Source organism: Grampus griseus (assembly GCF_964374135.1).
Source record: "Grampus griseus genome assembly, chromosome: 3".
Classification (NCBI taxonomy): Eukaryota; Metazoa; Chordata; class Mammalia; order Artiodactyla; family Delphinidae; genus Grampus; species Grampus griseus.
The window spans coordinates 153,216,681-153,230,883 of record NC_139019.1 but is presented as its reverse complement, the minus strand read 5'-3'; the positions used below and the strand labels follow the sequence as shown (position 1 = coordinate 153,230,883).

Sequence of the window (14,203 nt, the reverse complement as noted above, 5' to 3'; positions counted from 1 at the left end):
GGCCACTTTAGAATAGAATTTGGAAACTATTGCAGGGCTGCTGGTTAGATACAGCATGTGTCTTGGGGGAATCCTCTCAAACATACACAAACTCTTGGGAGTAAAAAGAATCCATGAAAGGAATGAGAGCAGGTTTGGTTCTGGAAATTAGATCCACCTTCAAGAGCAGTCCTTGACAGCCATCTGGCCTAGTGACACATAATTCCCAAGTTGTGGCCAGAAAGTCTGAAGTGCAAAGTTTACTCATGCCCCCAAAGAGCTATCCAGATATGCCATGAACTGCTATATGGTTGTTAATAATCACTATTGCTTATAGTGTACTCACTGGGTGACAGGCACTGTTAGATGCTTTACATCAGCAGTTCTCAAAGGGTTTGGTCTTGGGACCCTTTTACATTTTGAGGACCCGAAAGAGCTTTTGTTGGTTAAACTATTGATATTTACCAAATTAAGTATTAAAACTGAGAAAGTTTAAAAATATTTAGTTACTAATTCATTGCAGAATAACAATATTAAACCTATCACATTAACATAAATAACAACTTCTAAATTAAAAATAATAATTTTCCAAAGAAATTAGAAAAATGGGCTTGTTTTCACTTTTGCAAATTTATGCCTACCTTAATAGAAAGAAGTTAGATTCTCATATATGCTTCTGTATTCAGTCTGTTGCAATACATTTTGATTGAAGTATGTTAAAAAAAAAATTCAACCTCACACAGATACATAGTTGGAAAGAGAAAAGTATTTTGATAGCCTGTCCAGATGATTGTTGGTATTCTTCTTTGCAATATGGAATCTGAGACCATATCAATAAAGTCTTTATACTCATTTACATTAAAATCTGTTGGTTCAAAAAAAAAAAAAAATCTGTTGGTTCACCTGACACTTTGAGTGGACTTTATACCAGTGCATGATTCTGTAACATTATGCTTTGATCATTTGGAAAGTAGGTTCACTGAGTTATGTAGATCTTCCAAATGTTTTCCTGTTTCATTTTATAATATCAAAAGATAACATTTGTTAATATCACCATCAGTTTCATCATAAAGTCTTTAAGTATTGGGAAGCTGTCAAGCTCATTGTTGTGGATACAACTTTTCCAAAATTCTAATTTTCTCCTAAAACTTGAATTTTATCATTGACCATAAATATAGAGTTGTTTTCCTTGAAGTGACAGGCTCGTTTTGGTCATTTTTTGAGAAAATGTCTGCCAGTAACCCAGGTTTGAATAACCATAGTTGGTCAGTCATTCTTTGAAGTAAAAATGGTGTTCCATGAAAAAACTGTCTTCCCCTTTCTTTGATTTTATCTCTTCTTTCACAGGAAAACTAGAATGTCTTAGCATAATGCTTCTCAGACAAAGAAGAAAAGTCTTGGGCCTGGCCAGGCGAGGGAGCAGGCACTGGTTTTAATGGCTGCACATGCCAGCCTCCTGGGCTGAGAGTGGCCACAGTCTAGGGTTCCCCTGGCTCATTGACTGCTCTGGGGTTGTGCGTGCTACAACACTGATCCCCTGTGTGAGTAACCCCACACTGTCCAGAGATTTGGGGTTTGCTCAGAGAATGAAGCAGAATTATCTTGGAGCTTTTTTGAGCAGATCCCAAATCTAGAGAACCACTAGAACCTTTCCTTTTTCTCCTCCATGTTTTACCTAAGGCTAGACTGGAATCTGGAGAGGCTCTGAATTTAAACTGAGGTAAGAAGTAATAGTTAGCTGTTGCCCAGGGTTTCTGGATTTAAGAATCAGTTCCATCAGCCTTTATGATGAAGAAACATGGTTGGAATTTTCATTCATTCGATAAACATTTATTGATTATGTTATTCATGTGGGAATACTGTGCCAGGTGCTAAAAAGTACAGCTTGAGAACAGCTACTTGAAAGCCTGAATTGACTACAGAGGATAAGAAGTCATGATTGCCAGGAATTTGGAAAATGGCAGGAGATTGCAGTCAAAGGGAACTGTGAACCAAGAGCTTTTCTCTGCCAAAGCAAAAATTTGAAAAATCTGGTAGTATTAACTGTATATAATATCTCCAGGGATTGGAATTCAAACAACCCTCTGGCAATTAAAGTAGAGATGAAAATGTCAGAGGGAAAAGTCCCCAGGCTCCACTGGGAGTTTTACCCAGGGGCAGGCACCAAAGATTAGAGTTAAGACAGCTCTGAGGGTGGCCCCCAGAACTACCTGGGCCTAGAAAGAAAGAATCTAGTATACCAAACTCAAGACAGTGGATAAGCTAGTTTCCAGTGTAGACTTATTAAGAACAGACCAGCCAAGGGGCATAGATGATAGATTGAATACCTCCTGTATGGATCCCTTGAGCTAAGTGCTTTGCATCTCTAATGTCACTTAATCCTCTGGGCAACCTTATGCAATGTAGGTGGTATATCCCTGCTTCAGATTGTACTTAATTAGCTTTCCAGGCCCTGTGTTTCTTCCTTTAACCAGAAAGAGCCTGCCCTGTAAATTCACTTCCATTGATGGCTATTCTTATTTATCATGTGTACCATTTTGGCTCTAGGGAAAGTCATGTTATTTCCATGAATGTGGAATCTCATTGTAAACCCCAAGGAATGCAATCTTCCACTCTTCCACACTTGAGATTGTAACCATTTGGGTGGAGGTCCAGGGTGGGGAGATGGCCTTTTTCTGTGGGAAACAGTAATTTCAAGCAATGTCTCACCAAACTGCCTGCCAGCTGTATTGCCATGGGGACACTTAACAAATCTGATTTAGCCACTATGTGCCCAGCTGAGCCTGTGCCCTGTGCTGTACTGTGAGGGATCCAGACAAGAATCAGATCTGGTACTTGCCTTCTAAGAGCACAATCTAGTAGAAGGGACAGATAAATAAGTTAAGTGGAAGGCACAGATGTTGTAACAAAGGCACAGTGTGCTGTGGGGATATGGGAAGGAGAGGTGAATTATAAGAGGGAGTCTCTAGGAAAGCTTGGGTGAGATTGGATCTAAGCTGGGCCTTATTTAAGCCTTGCCCTTCTACTTAGTGGTAAATGTGGGGAGGAAGGGGGTTTTAGGCAGAGGATCCCCTTTAGCAAAGGCATGACATAAGAGTACAGGGAGTATTTGGGGAACTTAAGGAATGACTTCATGGAGTGAGGACAGATTAAGATGCCTAAAAATCACCTTCAGTTCATTGCATGTGAGAGACTCTTGCATTCTCTTAAAATACAGTGATTGTATATTCTATATTTTCAATCGTAATCCTGATTTTAAATACTGTTTCCCATTGCCCCCATCACGTTCATAATTAGTGCCATATGTTGAGCAACATATATGCCTGGCACTAGGTGCTTTATCACAATGCTCACAGCCAACTCTGCAAGTCAGGACTTAATCCCATTTTATAGATGGAGAGACGTAGAATAAGTAGAACTTGCCCAGCATTATACAGCTGGTAAGTGATGGAGGCCCAGGATTAATGCCAAAGTGAGTGTTGTTTCTGCTACACCCCAGCACCTCCCACAAGTACTTTGGCACTAAGTACAGTCACATGGATTACATATTTAATTTATAAGAATTCTGTTTTCACTTTTAAAAGAAAACAGAAAAAATCACTTATTACACCTTGTCATTTACATTATACATTTGAATTATTGGTTGTACCTACAAAACCATATATACTGTACCTTACAGGCCATATAAAAAATTTCGAGAATAATTTTACTCATACAAGATTTTCATCTTATGTAATAACTATAGAACCTAACACTGAAATGAAATGAAACTCCATTGTAGTAAAATTACATGTCCTGGTGTTTGCCTTAAAAATATGGTTACTTTTCTATTTCTCACAGGGAAAGGGACTTGGGCATTGACCTCATCTCCTCCTTCTGGAGTTACTGTGGCATTTTGTAGCTATGGAAAGTTTCCTGGGTACACATCTCAGAAAGGCTTCTCTTGCCATAACTTATCTGAACACCATCCTTCTCCATCAGCCTTCCACTCTTTCCATGAGATACTCATCACCAGTGGGTTCTAGAAGCCTATATTCTTTTGCAACTGCCATTAAGCAGCCGACTTGCTCACTGAAATGTCCCCTTGGCACGGACTGTTTAGGCAGCATCTCACATGAGTTCCATATGTAAGATTCCTTTCTTTCTCTCTCTCTGGTACTCTTTTCCAAGGTCCTTGTACTTCTGTAAATGTTTCAGTATGCTTCTGGTACTACTGTTTGATTCCTTTCTTTTTCTAGAAACCAGGGACCCAGGTCAGTGTAATTGTAACATTACAGATTTAAGGATACCCTGATGCCAACTTATTGTGAGAAGGTGATTTTATTCGAAAAACATGATGCCATTTATTTTATTGGTAGGATGAAAATAATACTCTTATTAATTCCTTTGCTTAGGCCTCTGCAAATACCTGTTACCTAGTGGTGGGTAAGTTTGGAAGGTATATCAGTTAACTACTGTGTGTAACAAACCACCCCAAAACTTAGTGGGTTAAAACAATACTATTTATTATTTGTCATGAGTCTCTGGGTTGACTGGGTGTTTCTGCTGATCGCGGCCTACTTGGCTGATCTCAGCTGTGCTCACTCGCGTATCTGATCTGCTGGCCAATCAGCTGGGAAGACTCAGTTTTCCCCACATGTCTCTCACATCCCTCCAGCAGCTAGCCTGGTCATGCTTACATGGCATGACGGGTGCGAGAGCGAGCAAGCCCAGCCATGCAAGGAGGCAAGTAGAAATGCATACACACTTTTCAAGCTTATGCTGGCAGCATGTTTGCTAACATCCCGTTGGCTGAAGAAAGTGACGTGACTGTCAGAGTGAGAAGGGACTATAGTACAAAGTTGCAGGATATAGGAAAGCCATTAATTGGGGTCATTAGACACAATCAGTCTCCCAGTCAGTACCCCTCAATGTGACAGAAAATCTGTAGACTTATATTTCTAGGTAAAGTTTGTCCTAGAAGGGAAAAACAAAATCCAAATAATAATTACCGTGTACTGGGACCATGCTATCGGCACACACAGGGCTAGGCACTTTCCCTATCTAGGCACGAACCCTCACAACTCTGCAAGGTAGGTAGGAAGTCAGAGCTCAGGAAGTTCAATAACTTGCTCAAGGTCACCCAGCTAATTTGTGGTCAGGGAAGGATTAGAATGTGTGTCAGTCTGACCCCCGAAGCCCAGGGTTTTTTCGCCATACCTCACTGCCTCTCAGAAGCACCAGGATTTGCCTTACCCTCCAACTCAGTTTTCAACTGAGTTGATAACTCTTTGACTGGCTCCTCCAAAATGCTGCTGTGATCCTAATGGAATTGTGCAGCTCTTCAGGAAATCCACATGTTCCCCCAAACTGCATTAACTGAAACATTTTTTCTTTCAGGTGGGGATTGGTCTGTAGACTTCACAGACTCCCAAGGTTTGTGGCGTCTCCCAGACATGCCAGAGAAGGAAGGGCCATCTTCTCATTAACCTTCAAGATTTGGGGACATCGGGGCATTAGGGCATTTGAGCATGAGCTTTGGAGTCAGCCTCACTAGGGTTCAAATCCTAGTTCAACCACTCACTAACTCTATAACCTTGGGCAACTTATTTAACTTCTTGAAATTTGTTTCTTCTTTTAAAAAAAAGAGAAGAATGATAACACCTAGTTTGCAGAGCTGTTACAAGGACTAAAATTTGGTAAATAAAGTGCCTAACCCAGTGCCTGGCACGTAATAAGTGATGTCATTAGTATTGTTAATATTATTTCTAAGCAGAGCCCTTCCCCTTCTGGGAAACCCTGTTTCTGTCTGTTGGACAGGTTCCCCCCACCTCCAGCCAGTCTGTGCAGACTTGCTGCCTGCTGTGTCACCGGGAACGCAAAGGCTGGGAAGAAGGCCCTTCCCAAAATGGACTGGTGTTGCAGGGTGAGAAGCTGCCCCCTGACTTCATGCCAAAGCTCGTCAAGAATCTCCTAGGCGAGATGCCTCTATGGGTCTGCCAGAGTTGCCGAAAGAGCATGGAGGAAGATGAAAGGCAGACAGGTCGAGAACATGCAGTGGCGGTAGGTAACCGCTGAGAAGGGGTCCCTGAATGCAGGAGCGCTGCCTGCCCAAAGAAGTCAGGCTGCTGAGCCGTTGCTGCCTTGTCCTCTCAGGTGGCTCTCCTCAGGCAGCACCTATGCCCAAGTGCCAAGAGGCTGCTGGGCTGCATCCACACAGCATTAGCAGCTTGGGTTCACATTTGGGGGAAGAAAAGAGAGGTTTCAGGCAGCCCACCAGCCCCTGAGGACAGTGCACAGTGTGAGGGCCGGCTCAGATGTACTGGTAGATTGAGATCCTGACCCTTCCCTGTGACTGTGCTGCCTTCAGCTCTCTGGCAGCTCAAAAGCCAACCAATATGATATGGAGGGCAAAGGTCAGTTTGAGGGTCTGCAATGTGCCTCCATTAGAAGGCTTCCAAGATCCCTAGAAGCTGTCCAAGTGCTATCTCCTGAATCACAGAGGTCCGACTCCTTGTTTCTTATTCCCCCCAGCCCCTCTCTTTTACCCAGAATCAGTTCAGCTTCAGGACTCCTAATTTAAAGACTGTTCCTCTCCTTGCCAGCTCTCAGGACTCCCCAAAGGCCCACAGTTAACAGGCAGTCTCTGCCATTACCAGAATCTCTCTCATCATATCCACATACTTCACTGGGAGCACCACAGCCCCTCTTGGCAAAGGCCTGGCCCGCATTTGCCCTTGAACCTTTAGTTGTGGGAACTGTGCTTTGGCCATGGCATGGGGGCCTGGAGGAGGAGGTGTCCCTGGGGAAGCTGAGGCAGCAGAGGGTTAGCTCTGATGTTTCCCCTTTTACCATGAGCCTTTTTCTTCCCCCTTCCCCAGATCTCCTTGTCACACACATCCTGCGAATCGCAGTCTTGTGGGGGTGACTCTCATTCCTCTTCGTCCTCCTCTTCATCGTCCTCATCCTCGTCGTCCTCCTGCCATGGGAACTCAGGGGACTGGGATCCCAGCTCGTTCCTGTCAGCACATAAGCTCTCGGGCCTCTGGAACTCCCCGCACTCCAGTGGGGCCATGCCAGGCAGCTCTCTCGGGAGTCCTCCTTCCATCCCTGGTGAGTCTTCAAGCTCGGAAGACAGCCAGGCCCCATAAGTGGAGAGAGCTCTGTTTTCCTAACTGCTTGTTCAAACAATCAGAAGATCGGTTATTAAAATATTGAGCTGGCCGAAAAGTTCGTTTGGGTTTTTCCATAACATCTTATGGAAAAACCTGAACAAACTCTTTTGGCCAACCCAATAAGTAAAAGTGGAGCTGTTCTGGTGGAAGCCAAGCAGGGAATCTAGCCCTTGACTGTCTTGGTGGGAATCCTTTCCCCAGGACTGGCTCTGATAGCTGTTCCCATTGGATCCAAGAGGGGACCTGGTAAGCACTGGCTGAACAGAAAGTGAAGTCTGAAAGGGCCTTTAGGGAATTAGGAATCAGATCACCTGACTCCTGCAGCAGCACAGAGGGCCTGGGTGCCTCCTTTTCTCCATCTAGGGCATGGGTGCTTTTATAAAAGCACTGCACTTCCATCCACAAGAGATAGGCAGTGTGAGCTGCCTTGATTATTAGCCAGTTTTGCAGCTATGTAAGCCTTTTCTAGACCCTGAGATAACACTTAGTGACCCAAAGAAAAAATCTTGGGTTTTTGATGTACTGTGTAAATATGAATTACCGTCTGCTTCTAAATGGAGGACCTGAATTCTTCAAAGGGGTGCTGCCCCCAGAATTGTGAGTTGAGTAATGCATAATTCCAGTTATTTTGGTGCATAAGCCAGAGAGAGTCATCAAAGCCTTTTCCCACTTGTCCTCTGAAATCTGGGGCCACCCGGGAGTCTGGCATACCCTGGCTGCCTCAGTCCACATGGCCCAGAGGCAGAGCCTCAACCTGCTGCTCCACTGGCTTCTGTAGATCCTGCCCTGGGCCTGAGGAATGCCTGTTGACAGGCAGGTCCTAAAGAGGCACTGAGAGACAGAACATGTATCCCCTGTTTATGCCAGCAGAGGTGTTGTGGCCTTGCATGGGGCTGGCATTCCTGGTGCCTTCTCTCTCAGGCCTGGACTTCAGCCTGTCCAGCTGCTGCCTAAAGAGAAATCTCTCCAGCCCAAGCTACTGCTGGGCTTTTCCGAAAGCTCACAAGTCCACCATGCTGAAAGGCTGTTCCCAGGCATGTTCCCTATGGTCACAGTAAGCAGGATGCTGCAGCAACGAGTCATTGGGCTTCCTTCCCAAGATCTGGGCTCCCACTGACACCTCTCTCCCCCGTCCGCCCACAGGTGAGGTTTTCCCCATCTCGGAGCACCACCGGCACTCAGACCTCACTGCTCCACCTAACAGCCCCACCGGCCACCACCCCCAGCCAGCGCTGCTGATCCCATCTCACCCCGGATCCTTTGGCTCACCACCCCACCCGCACCTGCTGCCCACCACCCCGGCAGCACCTTTCCCTGCCCAGGTTTCAGAATGCCCTATTGCCATGGCTGCTGCCCCCCACACCCCAGGGCCATGTCAGAGCCCCCACCTTCCCTCCACTAGCATGCCGCTCCTGAAGATGCCTCCACCATTCTCGGGTTGCAGCCACCCCTGTAGTGGGCATTGCAGCGGGCACTGCAGCGGGCCCCTCCTCCCACCGCCCAGCTCTCAGCAGCTCACTAGCACTCACAGGTGAGTGGCGCAAAGAGCAAACTCCCTGACAGCTTGAACTTAAAAGAGTTTTGGGAAACTTTGCAAAGGGTACCTTTGGGATAGAAATTAATGTGTTTATGTTTTTTCCATAGTTTGTTCAATTATAAAAGAAATATGTGTTTATTATTTAAAAACTTGGAAAAATTTAGAAATGTATAAAATTCCTGGCAACCTAAACTTTAACACTGCAGTACATTTTTTCTTGATGTTCTTTTTTTTTTTTTAATTTTTTTTATGTATTTGGCTTCGCTGAGTCTTAGTTGCAGCATGCGAGATCTTTAGTTGTGGCATGCAGGGTCTTTAATTGCAGCATGTGAACTCTTAGTTGTGGCATGTGGGATCTAGTTCCCTGACCAGGATTCGAACCCAGGCCCCCTGCATTGGGAGTGCGGAGTCTTAGCTACTGGACCACTAGGGAAGTCCCGTGATGTTTCTATATATAAATAATATATATAAATAACAAAACGAGGTCCACATTCTATATATTTTTGTGTGTTTATTTTTTAACAGTATACCATGATCATTTCCCCAGTTAAAATTCTTCAGAAAACTTTTCAGTGGCCATATAGTGTCTAATTGTACAGCTCTCGCATAGTTTATCATTCCCCTATTCCTGGATATTTAGGCATTTCTAGTTTTTAACTGTTATAGACTAGGCTGTAATAAGCATCCTTGCACACAAATCTGTTTGAGTCAGGAGTTCTGTCCTTAAGATAGATTCCTAGAAGTAACTCTTAAGTACTGAGAAAGTTTATATTAATATATATATGAAAGATACAATTTTTTGGAGAAGATAGATTTATCTTTTTATATTGTAAATCACATGTGTGTGATTTTTGGCCATGCCTGGTGGCATGTGGGATCTTAATTCCCTTACTAGGGATTGAACCCATGCCCCCTGTAGTGGAAGCTCGGGTCTTAAGCACAGGACTGCCAGGAAAGTCCTCTAAGCACCTTGATAATGATTCCTTCCCCGTGGAACCTCCCTCACCTTCTCCCATCTCAGAAGGTGAGAAAGGCCCCAGAGTATGGGGGTTGTCAGTTTTTATAGGGGTGGGTAATTTCATAGGCTAATGAGTGGGAGGAGTGTTCCAGCTCTTCTGGGAAGGGGCGGGGATTTCCAGGAATTGGGCCAGAGCCCACTTTTTGATCCTTTTGGTCCATCTTGGAACTGTTATGGTGCCTGTGGGTGTGTCATTTAGCTTGCTGATGTGTTACAGTAAGCATATACAGAGGCTCAAGGTCTAGTGGAAGTTAACTAGTGTGCCATCTTGGACCCATTTGATTCTAATCAGTTTATGTCATGTCCTTGGGCTATGTCATTCTTTCAAAGGCTGTGCCCTGCCCCTTTCCCTCCTGTTTCATCCCCCCCCTCAAAGATTTTACTCCCACATTCTTATGGGAAGCAGAAGGGCAATGGTTGGTCCGTCTTCTGTAACTGCTTCAAGGCTGAGTAGGACTGTTGACCCACCCCTGCTCCTTGCCCCACCCTTCCTCCTGCCTCCCTTGGCCCTAGCCCTGGGGCACTCCTACTGCTGATGGCCAACCCAGGGCTCTGACTCTTCTGGCTCCAATTCTGGGACCTTGCAGGCCTGTCTCTTCCTTACCCTGGGAAAATAGTCTATATTACAGGGTGCTTCCAGAAATCCACAGGCAGAGCAGTGCAGTGAGAGAGCATGAGCTGTGTACACAGACTGAGTCCTAGCTGATCCTTGGGCAAAGCAGTGAAGCACTCTGAGCCTCGACCTCCTCCACTGCAATGTGGGGATGGCAGCACCTATTTTGCAGGATTTGGGGGATTGTTAGAAATAATATGCTGTATACAGTATCTGGCGCAAATAGTAGCTCTTAGAGTCTGTGGCCCACAAGGCACATTTGCTTTCTTAACTTCAAGGCCCATGGCTAAGGCAGCTCTGTCCAGTGATTCAGACTCAATCATAAGAACCTTAGAGGGAATTCCCTGGTGGTCCAGTGGTTAGGACTCGGCACTTGCACTGCCAGGGTCCCAGGTTCAGTTCCTGGTCAGGGAACTAAGATCCCACAAGCCGCGTGGCATGGCCAAAAACAAACAAAATGGGGAAAAAAGGGCCTTAGTAAAAGGACATTGACCTCCTTTGGATGTTCCAGGGAGCCATCAGTCCACTAATCTGTTCAGACACATACTTACTGAGCACCTACTGTGTACAAGGTTGTTATGCTACACACTGGGGCCCAAAAATAGAAGTGGCATAGTCCCTATTCTTGAGGAATACACAATCTGATCTGAAAGAAAGATGGGTAAACAGACCATTGCTATAAAGCGTGATTGTAGGATAGAGGTATACCTGGTGTCCTCAGAGTCCAGGAGGCTCACATGGTAGGCGTGGGCAGGAGGCACAGGGAACCTTTCCAGAATATCGCCATTGAGCTGGGCCCTGAGGGACAGAGAGAGTGTTTGCCCTGTTTTTGTGAGGTTCTGATTTGGTCTGACTGCCTTGGCTTTTGTGGGATGAGGCAGTTGAAGGTGATGGTGGGGATGCTTCCTGGGCTCCTTGTGGCCTGCTCCTGCCCTTCCCTTCCTCACCTTTGGGCCTGTCTTTCTTCCCCATCAGCAGGGACCCTGGGTGCAAGGGGCACAAGTTTACCCATAGTGGCCTGACCTGCCAGCTACCCCAGCCCTGCGAGGCAGACGAGGGGCTGGGCGAGGAAGAGGACAGCAGCTCAGAGCGTAGCTCCTGCACCTCATCCTCCACCCACCAGAGAGATGGGAAGTTCTGTGACTGCTGCTACTGTGAGTTCTTCGGCCACAATGCGGTGAGTGAGCCCCGCCCAGGCCAGAGCGGGCTTGTGGCCAGCCGAGGGGAGCCAGAGGAGCACCCTGCTCTCCCCAAGGCCCCCTTGCTCATGGGGCTAATAATTGTGCTTGGACCCTGTGAGTCCTCCCACCAGCGTCCACTCGCTTGATCCTCACAGCACATTGGTGAGGTAGAGATTTCTCAACATTTTGTTGCCTTTGCTCTTCTCATGGTTTCTCTTAAGATTCACTTTTGTTCCTTAGGCAAAAAGAAAGGAGGTGGCAGAGGAAAGCTATGATTCTGATGAGTATGTATACGTGTGTAATCACAGAGAAGTGAAGGCTTGTGCATGATGAAGGCAGAGTGGAAGCAAAAGCTCTCAGTCCCCAGTGTGAGAGCCAGCCGAGGGACAGGTAGTGAACACAGGTGGTGCCAGGAAGGAGGCTCAGAGCAGAGTACATGCTGTCTCTGGACGGGGAGAAAGCAGTTCAGAAGTCTCATAAGGTGAAGAGGGAAGGGCTGCTGGCTAAGGGAGAGCAGTTGAGGACAGAAGAAATGAAAGTAATTACATGGCTAGTCACCTTTGAGCTAGCGGTTGTTATCCTCATTTTAGAGATGACAAAATTGAGGCTCACAAAGGCTCAGTGAACCTGCCCAAGGTCATACAGCTTCTGAGTGACAAAGCCTGGGCTCAAACCTGCTTTCTTGGCTCCCAAGTTACTGTGCTCCCAACACTGCTGCGTACCTCTCACTCCCTCCACCCACCACTGCCTTGGCTCCGGGCCTGGCTGAGGGTGAAGCCATTTGGCCTTAGTGGCTGTGGTAGAAAGAACAGTTGTCTCGCTTCTCACCACGTTTGGTGCCGGCGGGTGGGAGTGCTACGGGCTTCACAGGCCCAGGGTGTAACGTCAGCACCTCCCCCTCCCCCAGCCACCCGCTGCCCCGACGAGTCGGAATTATACCGAGATCCGAGAGAAGCTCCGCTCAAGGCTGACCAGGCGGAAAGAGGAGCTGCCCATGAAGGGGGGCGCCCTGGGCGGGATCCCTGGGGAGCCTGCCGTGGACCACCGAGATGTGGATGAGCTGCTGGAATTCATCAACAGCACGGAGCCCAAAGTCCCCAACAGCGCCAGGGCCGCCAAGCGGGCCCGGCACAAACTGAAAAAGAAGGTGGGTGTGGCGGGAGCCCAGCTCTACCACCTCTTCTCCCCGAGGAATCCCTCGCCCCAACCCCCAGGACTTTTGGGGCATGAATGGTGCTGGCGGCTCTCTGCTCTGGGAAGGTCTGAATAAGTTTGGGAGGCATCAGGGTGAGGGAGCCTGGGGGCCAGTGATTGGAGGAAAAACAAGTCATAGCGTCAGAAGCCGCTTGCTGGATTCCTCAAAGCCCAGGACTTGCTTCAGTCAGGTATTCATTCAGCAAACACTTCTGCAAATACTGGGCGCTAAAATATGATGCAGTTAAGTTCTCACCCTGGAGAAACTCAGTCCAGTGGAGAGACTGACACAAAACTGGACAAGCACGTTAGTGTGTGACAAGTGCTGGGATGAGGGAAGCCCCCCGTCCTGCCTGGGCGTGCTGGAAATGGCTGTACAACGAGGCTGCCTTGGGAGCTGAGTTGTAGGGGGTGAGTACAGATTCATCAGGAGGGCCCTCCTGGCAGCAGGAATAGCACGTCCACAGCACCTTTGTGAAGCCAGAGCTCAAACCCAAGAGAGGTAGGAGAGATAGTGGAGGTGAGGGAAGGGCCTCTTGGGCTTTGACTTGATCCTGCAGCTGCAGGGGGGTGGGGTGGTCGCTGGAGGGCTTTAATCACAGAATGCACTCACCAGATCTGCATCCCAAGATTACGGTGTGACTGTATGGAAGGTAGCCTGGAGGGGTAATACTCCAGGCTGGAGAACCAAGAACCAGGAGAGGAATGATTGATAATGGGCCTGGAGCAAGAGAGATGGGTTTTTCAGAGGAGGCAGGTGATCTGATTGCAGGACAAGGAGATGATGGAGTTTGGGATTATCTCCCAGGTGTTTGCTAGGGTGACTGTCAGGATGGCGTACCTTTAATGAGCAAGGGTGGAATTGGCAGAAGACTGGGAATTCAGTTGGGACACGGTGACTCAGAGATTCTCATGAGACGTCCAAGTGGAGATGGAGGTGTGGGTCTGGGAGTTGCTGGCATGGGGATGTAATTGAAGCTATGGGAATGACCCAGCCTGAGGGCTGAGTGAGCTCCTCCCAGAAGGCTGAGGATAGAACCAGGGGAGCTATTCCTGGGCAACCCTGCTGCCAGGCAAGCACCACAGTTTGATGGCTCAACCCCTGCCACCCCATCACCTCTTGGCCTGCCTGCCCTCAGCTTTGTCTGCACAGTGCCACACTCAGGAGCTCAGCCGAAGAGAATGGGTTTGACAACTAGCTAGCTCCAGGTCCTGGGTGGTCAAACAGCCCTGGTGCTCTGGAAAGCAGCAATGATTCTCCATCTTTTTCCAAACCAAAGGACAAACCAGGACCCCTTCTCTGCAGCCTGAAGTAGTAAGCCAAAGGGTCCCACCACTGCCTTCAGAAAATGGTCAGCATTTTCTGTCTCCTGGCCAGCATTGCCTGGCCAGAAGTGTGCAGTGGGCAACAGTGGTCTCTTTGGCCTTTCCTGGCCTCCCAAGGCAGTGGTTCCTAGTTAGGTCCCAGCAAGTACGCTTCACAGTTCCCAGGCCTGGTGTGCTTTTCATAAATCGCTATGCCTGGAT

The 14,203-nt window shown here is 47.3% G+C and overlaps 1 protein-coding gene across 1 annotated transcript in view; it reads left to right on the top strand.

Moving 5' to 3' along the window:
• FAM193B (family with sequence similarity 193 member B) overlaps nt 1-14,203 on the top strand; it is a gene marked incomplete at its 5' end in the record, with an annotated part of 31,411 nt that overhangs the window by 8,129 nt on the left and 9,079 nt on the right. Inside the window, 5 exon segments of the mRNA XM_082650816.1 lie at nt 5,779-6,021; nt 6,840-7,071; nt 8,277-8,664; nt 11,277-11,478; nt 12,390-12,629. Of these exon segments, the coding sequence (XP_082506942.1) occupies nt 5,779-6,021; nt 6,840-7,071; nt 8,277-8,664; nt 11,277-11,478; nt 12,390-12,629 (1,305 nt within the window).